This window comes from Salmo salar, chromosome ssa07 (assembly GCF_905237065.1).
Source record: "Salmo salar chromosome ssa07, Ssal_v3.1, whole genome shotgun sequence".
Taxonomy (NCBI): Eukaryota; Metazoa; Chordata; class Actinopteri; order Salmoniformes; family Salmonidae; genus Salmo; species Salmo salar.
Window position 1 is genome coordinate 38,011,256 of NC_059448.1, and position 11,209 is coordinate 38,022,464.

An 11,209-nucleotide genomic window follows, 5' to 3' on the forward strand; every position below is an offset into this window, starting at 1 on the left:
ACTGGCCTTTTTAAAAATGCTCCCGAGATATTTGAGCCTGTCAGATACAAGGGACCAAATTGGGATGCTGCTTAGACAGTCAAGAACCACTCACCCCCCAGTTCCATCTGATATGTTTGACAGCCTGTGTAGAGGAATACTCCATGTATTATTCAACTACAGATGTACACTCTCAACAGTTGTTGATGTGTTAGAAATAGGGTGGTTAGAAGTCCAATTGGAAGTGTTTTTTTTCTTCTCCTCCTCTCCTAAACATGGTGTTTTAATGCGATCTGTCAGGTTGTGTACGTCCACCAGCTCCGAACAAGTTTTTGTGGTAAACCACACAACTGTTCAATTTTAATCGCTTATGATTATTTCAACTAGCAGGAGTTGTTCATTTCTTTTTTATGGGGGATATGTTTCCTTGTCCGGATAGGAACACTGACTTTGCAGTGCATTTATATTACATAGGCATTTATATTGTATACCCAATCTATAGAGTATACAGTTGTTATCCAAGTTGATGTTTAACTGTTATTGTCTATTGCTACTAGTTCTATTTCTCTATTATTACCAGAAGGAGTTATACAGTATATTCTACATTCTACTAGCTGGCTTGGTTCAGTGTGGTTACATGGTTCATCATGCCATCATCTTTGGCAGGATCATCATTACCGTGATCAATGATTATGAATATTACCCTGTTCCTGTCCATTCATCTTCGTCTCCCATTGCTTTCTCTGGATAAAAATAAAACTCGGTCTGCACGAGAGACTGGGAACCTGTCCCTGGAAATGTGTCTTCGTAGGCTCGCACTTGAACCACTTTCTAGGCTTTCTAGTGTGTCGGAAACCCGAACCGCGGCTTTTTTTATACGGTGGTTTCCTAATAACTATTTATACTTTGTAAATTGAAAGCTTGACTTTCTTCAAAGGGAAAGGTAATTATGCTGGCTGAGGCAGAGAATAGACAGACTGTGGGTTGGTCGTTTGTGGATGCCTCCATGACCTCTGTATGAGTAAAGAGACTGCTTTATTACACAAGCTGCTATGGGTAATTTATTTCATAGCCAAGTGTCGTCTTTTAGGCCAGAGTGTGGCGTCACATAGTCCTGCCTACATACTGTGTTTGTACCTTCCCAGTAGGCTATGTCAGTAAAGGGTATTGAGCTTAAGATAACTTATTATATATTTTTTTATGATTAAAAAAACGAACTTTTACCCTCCAATTTTGTGGTATCCAATTGGTAGTTAGTCTTGTCTCATTGCTGCAACTCCCCTACGGAGTTGGGAGAGGCGAAGGTCGAGAGCCATGAGTCCTCCGAAACACGACCCTGCCAAGCTGCACTGCTTCTTGACACACTGCTCGCTTAACCCGGAAGCCAGCCCCACCAATGTGTCGGAGGAAACACCGTTCAACTAATGACCGAGGTCAGCTTGCAGGCGCCCGGCCCGCCACAAGAAGTTCCTAGAGCATGATGAGACAAAGATATCCCAGCCGGCCAAACCCTCCCCTAAACCAGACGAAGCTGGGACAATTGTGCGCTGCCTCATGGGTCTCCCGGTCACGGCTGGCTGTGACACAGCCTGGGATCGAATCCGAGGCTGTCGTGACGTGATGCAGTGCCTTAGACCGCTGCGCCACTCGGGAGGCCAGCTTAAGGTAACTTTTGTACTAGTTATAGTATGGTTTGGTCGTTGCTAATTCTGAATTCCACGGTTAAAATGTGCCTTATTACAGAATAGATTGTTGATGTTCACTATATAAGAACAAAGTTGATATCTCACAAGTTACATGTGGATATTTGCAAAAGAAAACAAGCAATTGTTGAATCTCCTTGTTAGCCATTCGTAGTTTACTAACAATGTCACGTAAAAAGCTGTCAAATCCATCAACCTGGGTTTAAATCGGAGCATAATGAATTCTCCTTTGTGCCAACCAGTTGTCTAATTCAAATTGCATAGAAATCTGATCCCAAAAGTCTATATTTGTTTATAGAGGCTGCGTGCGGACCACTGTACGAGGAGACAAAGCAGTGTCTGTTTTTAATTGCATTGTTTTACATCTACATTCTCGTCAGAGAGGTCTCCCTGGGTGCTGAGAGTGTGTTGTAAAAAAGAGGTGGGCTAGAACTCGATTTTCCTTTCTCTTGTTAACAATAATTGCACTAGTTGGTGAGCAGACAGGAAAGAAAGAACAGGCGTATGCAGATCGCTGTTTGGCGCATCCACTTTGACTTGGAGAAGTTCAGGTACAGTAGTAGCACTCTACAAATCAACACTACATCGTGTGGCTGTCACCAACAAAGTTCCCATGTGAGTGTTGTATTGCCGTACGGGCCGCCGCTTGTACAGCACTCGCACCCTAAAATGCAGAGTTGGTAAAAAAAGAGATGAATAATTCAACAGAGATCAATAAGTCACCGTGCTGCTATTTCTCTCTCCTTTCTGATGCAGATGGAAGGTAATGCAGGAGTTATCTCCCTGTAGAGCTGGATGTGCAGGAGTCTCTTCCCCTTCTTCCCCTGGAAATGTCACCGCTCCCTTTATTTTATCAGATGGCCCGACATTCATTCGTTCGGCGGTTGACTCTTCATGGCTGGCTGCTGCCTGTCACACGTGGAGCGAGTGTAAAGAGCCAGAGCTTTGAGAATGGGGAAGGGAAATCACTACTCTACTGTAGCAGGCAGGAATGCAGGATCAGTCTTTCTCTTAACTCACCTGGGTGCTTCTCCAAGAAAATGCTTGTTCACTCACTGTTCACCTACAGGGATACTGTACTGTGTGATCATTTGGCTGTGTGAGGGTTGTAATCCTCTTCTTCTGTGCTCCTTTATTTGTTAAGGTTCCATGATGGCAGTACAAAAAAAGGACAGTTATTGAAGGTTTAGCCTCGGGATTCCCGTATCTGTTCTGATGGTATCGAAACAAGAAATCTTGAGGGTTACAAAAAAAGTGATCTTAAGTGACTTATTTGATACTTGTCATGAGCACCCAACATAACAAAGGCAGTCAGTACCTTGAACGTTCTAAACATCCTTCTCCTACCCAGAATCTAGCTGTAAAACCTTAGTAGAGAATAAATGGCATGTTCTCAGTCAAACATGCTGAAAGCACAATAAGTGCTCTCTAACTGAAAAGAGAGGAGTGTGACATTTTAAAAATAACTTTTCCCACCCAGCTCAACCTCAGCCGCTGCCCCAGCCAACCACCTCTGCGCAGGGAGAGCCCAACGAGGGAGAAGATGCTGCTTCTGACAAGAGTCAAAATGGCCACCAATCCTCCACCGGCCTAAATAACGGCAATGGAATCCGTCGGCAATGTTCCTGTGGGGCGGAGCCGCACAGGAAGCAGCACCCATCGCCCGGCGTCTCCCAGAAGATGCAGAGCCAGCTTCGTTCCAGCCTGTCGGTCAACAGCGACAGCAGCAGACGGAGTAAGGGAAGCTCCACCGGATCTCACAAGCCTGGGACGTTACCAGAGGGTGAGTTATAAGTACTGGGCGCCGACAGTACACACACATACTCTGTCTTATATAGAACACACTCTCTCACTAGGAGGTAAGTACTGTGCTCCAACTTAAGGTCATTAGAGTCACTCACAGACTAATAATCACACAATGAACACACATCCCTCATCTGCTTGGCTTGACTTTCCCCTAGCACTTCATCAACACCTTTTGGTGCAGGTCTTCCACCACTAACATTCCATTTGTCGAGAGGACAGAATAGACAGTCAAAAATGGACAGATTCTCTCGGTTCTCTTATTTTAATGATGAAAGTGTACTTTCATTTGGTCAAGACCTGCTTCCTATGGCTTTATTTTCCTCAACAACAACTGAAAGGATGTATTTTAGAATTCAGGGGGAGCCATCATTTTCTCAGGTGTTGTGCGGAGGTGAGTGCAGTAATGAAGGTGATTGGTGTTCTGAATGACTAATGGTCAGTAAGGTGTGACCTTCTAATGAGGCTGAGCCGCCCAGGGTGCCTGCTAAGTGTCATCCCTCCTTCCATACCTCCCTCCCTCTCCCTCTGCATGGGCCCATGTCTGTCCTCCAGTCTCCAGCCTTACTGTGGCTCCTCATTAACATTGGCTCTGTCTGTCTGGGAGTCACACACGCATCCTCTTTTTACCTTTTTTTTTACCTCTGTTATCTGCTATCCATTATCTAACCTGCCTGCTGCTCCCTGCTTATCATCGCCTCGTCTGTGACTGCTCGCTTTGTCTTTTACTTTGTCTTATAGAGGGAGAAAAAAAATAAGAGATGGTAAGTGTGAAATATGTGATACAGTGATCTCTAAAAGTATTGGGACAGTGACACATTTTTATTATGTTGGCTCTGTACTCCAGCACTTTGGATTTGAAATGATATAATGACTGGGGTTAAAGTGCAGACTGCCAGCTTTAATTTGAGGGTATTTTCATCCATATTGGGTGAACCGTTTAGAAATTACAGCACTTTTTGTACAAGGGACCAAAGTATTGGGACAACATTCACCTATGTGTATTAAAGTAGTCAAAAGTTTAGTATTTGGTCCCATATTCATAGCATGCAATGATTACATCAAGCTTGTGACTCCTACAGACTTTCTGGATGCCTTTGCTGTTTGTTTTGGTTGTGTTTCAGATTGTTTTGTGCCCAATAGAAATGAATGGTAAATAATGTATTTTGTCATTTTGGAATCACTTTTATTGTAAATAAGAATATGATGTTTCTATACACGTCTTCATTAGTGTGGAGGCTACCATAATTATGGATAGTCCAGAATGATACCCTCAAATGAAACTGACAGTCTGCACTTTAACCTCATAGTCATTATATAATTTCAAATCCTAAGTACTGGAGTACAGAGCCAAAACAACAAAATACTTTTGGAGCTCACTGTAAAGTGTTTTTATATGAATTGGGGAATTTGAGATTGTTTGTCTTCACCAAGGTTAAGCTATTTGAAATATGCAGCAGATTGATGGTAGGGCTAAGGCGAACAAGTTATAGAGTTCCCTATAAATAAAAGGTATGATACAAGTTAAATATTCACCAATGATGTATTCCACAGGCGTCATGTTTTTCTTCCACGTCTTAATTGGCAAAGAGAAATAGCAGCAACAGTTCAATAAGTCTGTCTCATTACAGCTTTTGTGTTGGTTATTTTTCGACTTGTGTTTTCTAAATCAATATGTTCACACTCAAGTATTTATTTCCCGGCGGAAAACAGCAAGCTGTTGTGTTTTAATGTTTACATGGATTACCATAATCTGTTTGCCTGTGAAATTAGCTACTAAACAGCCCCTATGAACACTAGAAGAATAAAGCTCCACTGGAAGAGAACCTAGCTCAGGGGATTCTAGAGCAGAGCATTCTTGGCACATGTTCTCTGGCACTGAAATGAAGCTGTGATAACAGTTCTGTATACGCTACTGACTGAAGAGTCGTTTACCACTCGTCTTTTAGTCAGGCTGGGAGTCGGTTGGGGCCTTTTGTGGTTTTTATTTGTTGTATAATCAATTATGATTTGAGCTCCTTTTTAAGTCACATTCAATACTTTTTAATGCCTTTGTGGTGACTAATTTGGAATGCTTTCTTGGTGCCAAATTCACATCTTGGTTTGTCTGTATATTCCCCGTAGCCACAAGTTTGACCCTCATTCATGCATTATGGACTTGCACTCTAAAGACTACTGCATGTGGTGGGCCTCTCCTCTCAATCGCTATCTCTCACCCTCCCTCTCTCCCTCCCTGTGCCTGGCAGTATACTGGCCCTCTACCCAACAGTCTCTCTTTATTTGAATGTTTTCGCTTGGCTCGATGGTGTGCGCACCCATTCCAGCTTGTTTTATGTCATGCTGCTCCCTTTGGAGTTTTTTCCAGATGTCTCAAACTATTTCCTCTGAGGCGCTCGCCGCTGTTTTTGGCCCTCCGGAATCTGGGCATCTTCGCCGCGGCCTGACATTAAACATGAACGCTCTCTCACTGAGGCGGTGTCAATTTGTGCCGTATTTTTCTTTGTGGTAGGAGAGATGTCTGGCGTTCTTGTGTACATGACCCAGCCCCCCTCGCCCCCTTCTGTAAGGTTTTCACTAATCGCTGCTGTTGAATTATACATCCAAGTGAATCGCTAACTAAGATGCCCCAACTGCTTGATGCTATGGACATTATTTAGATCATTTTGTATCAGAACATAGTGTACTGTGCTGCTACTAGCTTAATTATCGTAAAGCGTCTTTCAAGGTTTTAGATGCTTTGAGGTTTCATCATTTGACATTGGCAAAGTTCTGCTCTTCGCCTTCTCTAGTAGTACAGAGTTTTAAGTTCTAGAATACGGTGCACAATAATTATAGGAATGTTTTTTTCAATAACAATCATCGTTTCAAATGCTGAAATATGATACATTTGTTCTAAAGTGTCTCTGTTGTAGTTGCCTATGATAATCAGCGTTCAAACCTCTTGGGAACCCATTTGTATCGTTTCATGTTGGCATTCTCTGATTTGTGTCCGGTACAGCGCTACTGGTCAAGCTTTGCAGCCTGCCTGTGTGAGGGAACAGGGAGAAAACCGACTTTGATTAATCAAATGAGCATTCAGCGTTCCTCAGCCCTTTCCTCTTTTCCTTCTCCTTCGCTCGCTTCCTCAAACCCAGTCAAAAAGGAGCCCTGTCTTTCTGACAGGCTGAGAACGTCTGATGAAAGTTATGCAAAGACACTGTTTGTACTGGCATTTTTCTATCCATGTCTTGCATCTCCAAAGCTCTGCTGGGCCTTGACTACAGTGTGGGTAGAGGTCCATGCTCTGGCCGGAGGGTGTGGTGTAGAGGTCGACCGATTAATCGGAATGGCCGATAAATTAGGGCCGATTTGAAGATTTTTTTTTCTTCTTCATAACAATCGGTAATCGTCATTTTTGGACGCCGAGTATGGCTGATTATATTGCAATCCACGAGGAGATTGCGTGGTAGGCTGACCACCTGTTACGCAAGTGCAGGCAGCAAGGAGCCATGGTAAGTTGCTAGCTAGGGTTAAACTTATCTTATAAAAAAAAAACAATCAATCTTAACATAATCACTAGTTAACTACACATGGTTGATGATATTACAAATATATATGTAGAAATCGGCCGATTAATCGGTATCGTCTTTTTTTGGTCCTCCAATAATCTGCGCTGAAAGGTCATAATCGGTTGACCTATAGTGTGATGGGGAGAACCTTCACGGCTCCTTGCATGGTACAGAAAACAGCATGGCAGAGGAGATCTGTGATTTAGTACCCATGACTTATTACAAAGTTGTCTATCTATTCATTTCAACTAACATTGTTTAAAATGCTTGCGTGTGCTTTGATTATTTTAATTCTACCTGTTATTTACTTATTGTTTTGCCTAAATCTGTCCATCTGTCTTTTAATATATATATTTTTTTTTTACTGTGTACCACCTGACTTTCATGTAACGGATGTTAGTGCATGACATCACTTACATTCTGTAAAATGTTTTAACACCACTGAACAAAAAAACGGAATAATAAATTCCATAAAATAAAACAGCTGTCTTATTCTCCATCCGTTCATTGGAAAACAACAGTGATTTGGAGTCATGCTCCCCAGACACGTAAAAGGTTAAATGTTAATCAGTGATGAGAGAAACGGCAGCATTAGCACAACAATTTGCCAGGGAGAAGAATTCGGACTTTGCTAATCAGCTTTACGTAATCAAGTCTGTGCATTTGCATGATAATGCCCCAATTATTTAGAAAGCTGCTAATCAAAACCCAAAAGTGGAATTCAGTCCCTTTGGAATTTTCCCTGATTCCATTTGGCTCTCCTTCCTCCTCCCTGCTTAGTCTGCAACTTCTACTCAGCTTACACTTTCTTATGCACCTGAATGCACACACACACACACACACGCGCACACACACACACACACACACACACACAGTTTTATCCATAGAGATACAATATTCTACTATTGAATATACTACTGTTGTTCCAGTTCATTCTGTGGTTTCATCTGTTTTGTCAGTCAATAGTGATAGTCTTATCTTGACCTATTTACTGTAAGGACGTTATCGTACTGTATGTGTCAAAGTAATTGGCCAGTCTGATTTGTGACTGTATAACTGCCTGAGCCCTGCTCAAGGCTTCTGATTACAAAAGACCAGGGATTAACTCGCTCTGTTCCAGGTAGGGGTTTTAATCCGATTTTTTTCCCCCCCACTGGCTTTTAAGACTTTTGTTCTTGTTTTCTGTTTGTTTTCTTTGTATTTAATCATGTTTTGTGTGGTTTTCTGTGTTTTTCATCCATCCTTCATCCTTCATCCTCCACCCGTCTCTATGGACATGGTGTGTGTTGGACCCAGACTGCTGTGTCCACTGCATCCTGGCCTGTCTGTTCTGTGAGTTCCTGACCCTGTGCAACATGGTGGTGGCCCAGGCTAGCTGTGGCACCTGCACCTCGGAGGCCTGCTGCTGCTGCTGCTGCGCTGAGGACATGGGAGACGACTGCAACTGCCCCTGCGACGACATGGACTGTGGCATCATGGACGCCTGCTGCGAGTCCTCCGACTGCCTGGAGATCTGCATGGAGTGCTGCGGCATCTGCTTCCCCACATAGGAAGGACCGGGATGGGATTGGGAATGTTGGCCGTAGTGCTACCGCTACCTGTAATTTACGCTCCAGCAGAGAGGGAGGGAGAGAGGAAAAGTGTGTGTGGGCTAATTGGGTGTGTGTGTTAGCATATGTGCATGTGTACAAGTGCGTGCCTTCGATATAAGCCCACACAGAGAGATCTATTAATCTACACTGGGCCTCTGCCAACATGGCCAAGCAGGGGCCAAAAATTGTTTTATAAATGCTTTTGTTACGTACCACAAGTATAAACATGCTATATGAAAAAAAATGTAACTTACCAAAGTATGTTTAATGTTGACATATGTTAATCAGCTCTTTAAAAAGTATTACCTTAGATGCCTTATTGGATAGGAAGATCATCTCTATATCATTTCAGGAATACTGTCCGACTGACATCTTTGCCTTGAAAGTTTTCTTCTTTTTCACTACCAAAATGTCAATTCCTGACACTAAAACCAAAGGAATATATGTTTTACCTTGATATTTAGCAGCCTTTTAGTGTGTTTAGTTAATACTGTATCACTGTAATAACTTTGATGTTTTTGGGATGTGTTTTTCCTACTCATATTAATACACCTTCAATTAGAGGTATAAGAACTACGAGACACACATTCATGAACAATGTGTAACAACAGAACAGCCGTAGTTATATTCCATATCTACTGTAGTTTGCAAAACGATACGTATTGAAAAGCTTTGTGTAAAGAAAGTTTGAAGATCAGCACTAAATCGGGTAGATTAGTGTATACCTTTTCTGTTAACAATGTATTTAATCCAGATATCAGTTTTTGTTCTGTAACATTTAAATGATGTAAATAATGTATGTGCTTTGTAGGGCACATTTTAGTTGTCTTTTGGATTCAAGTGTGCTTGAGTTACTTACAAAACTGCACAAATGGAGCTCCATTATGTATAACCAATGCTAATCTCGGACACCCACAACTAAAATCTCTGTTGCTTGTTGTCGCATCCCAGAGTCTTTTGGCAGACGTTACGAAACCATTTCTGTTACGTAGTCTGTCCACGAGAGACTTCTGCTAACACCAAAATATCTACCTGTATCAACAAATCTCTTTGAGAAGGATTGATGGATGGCAGGCAGGGTTACAGGCACTCCAGATATGAGTAGTATTATTCTTGTCTGATTGTTGGCCTGATATAACTAATGATTAATGCACATTTGAGTTATACTGTAGCGTGTGCCCTCACGCAATGTTAAAGCCATATTGTTGGAAATAATGGTTTTAGTCGATCCTGAAGACTCTCACCGTGGTTTTCACCTGTCAGTCTTTCAAGCCGTGAATTTACTGGATATACATTGGAAATACTGGCTTTCTGGAATATACAAGGGATAAGACATTTTTCCGACTGGTGAATTGCACAACATTTTATCATCGTCATAGCATTTTGTTCCATACAATCATTGTTTTATATTGTTGTCAATCAATTATTTGCTCAGTCTTACACTCCACTTTGATTACATACTGTACGGTACGACTGTTAGTTCTGTGATGTTATTTAGCATGTATTTGGGATACTGCCTCAGTATTGCTTGTTAAAATGCACTCTTTAGAAACCGAAAGTGATAAGGAATTAAAACATGGCTGACCCTGTTTGCCATAAGCGGCTTTTGGATTATACAAGTGAATGACTCGCAACACAATAAGGAAATATCTGGACTGTCAGATTCAGAGGAGAAGAGAATCCTAAACTAATGCACAACATTTTTTTTCAGCAGATTTTTTTCTCATCTTAATTCTGTGTATCAAGTTGAGTTTGGTGAATCACTTTCTCAGTCTCAAAGATTTGCTTTGATGTTGTTTTAGTGATACTTAACACAGGGACTCATTAGTGTGTTGCTTTTCTAAATGGTAATGTTCCTTCACTTCACACCATCAAAGATAATGGGCTGTCAAATCTTAGGCCTGCTTCTCTAATGGTGGATTGTCATTATGTTTAAAGGAGTTGGAAGGACACCTCCGCAGCAGATAGTGTTCCGTCGCACTCTGTATGAAACTAAGCCGCAGACCTCTTAACATTCGTATGATTAACTAACACGGTCTTTCTCTGGATATTTTCTTCTGGATATACAGGCCTATGAACAGGAACAACACTATAGATAATGTGAAGACATAGTATTTACATGTATTTATCTTTTTTTCTCTAACTGTAGTATTTTTATATTCTGTCCACTAGTTGTGTATATGATATACTGTACCGTCTTCACCTTTTCCATCTTCTAGAATACCTCTTTTCACTGCATTTAGCATACAACACAGTTTGTACGTTGTTGTACATTAATTCAGAATCATGTCTGAAATAATAAAAAATATAAAAATAAGTATGAACATTGTAAATGTACTTTTTATCGCTTGTCTTCAGATTTGCTATGAGTCATTTTGTAACAATTCCTGGCATGGAAGCAGATCTGTTGGCGCTTTAGCCAACTGTTTTGTCACTCCTTGTCATGCCATACATAGCATTGGCATGAGATTAACAGGATGAACACATGGCTAAAGCACAAACCGATCTGCTCGTAAGCTACCAGTATGTTATACATACAGTGCATTTAGAAATTATTCAGACACCTTCACTTTTTAACATTTTG

General features: G+C 41.5%; 1 protein-coding gene across 1 annotated transcript in view; it reads left to right on the forward strand.

Moving 5' to 3' along the window:
• The window catches only part of LOC106609243 (myoD family inhibitor domain-containing protein), a 32,995-nt gene extending 22,053 nt beyond the window's left edge, over window positions 1–10,942 (forward strand). Inside the window, exons 4-5 of the mRNA XM_014207805.2 lie at window positions 3,163–3,465; window positions 8,330–10,942. Of these exons, the coding sequence (XP_014063280.1) occupies window positions 3,163–3,465; window positions 8,330–8,583 (557 nt within the window). The 3' untranslated portion in view covers window positions 8,584–10,942. The remainder of the gene's footprint in view (window positions 1–3,162; window positions 3,466–8,329) is intronic.
• The last annotated feature ends 267 nt before the right edge of the window (window positions 10,943–11,209 follow it).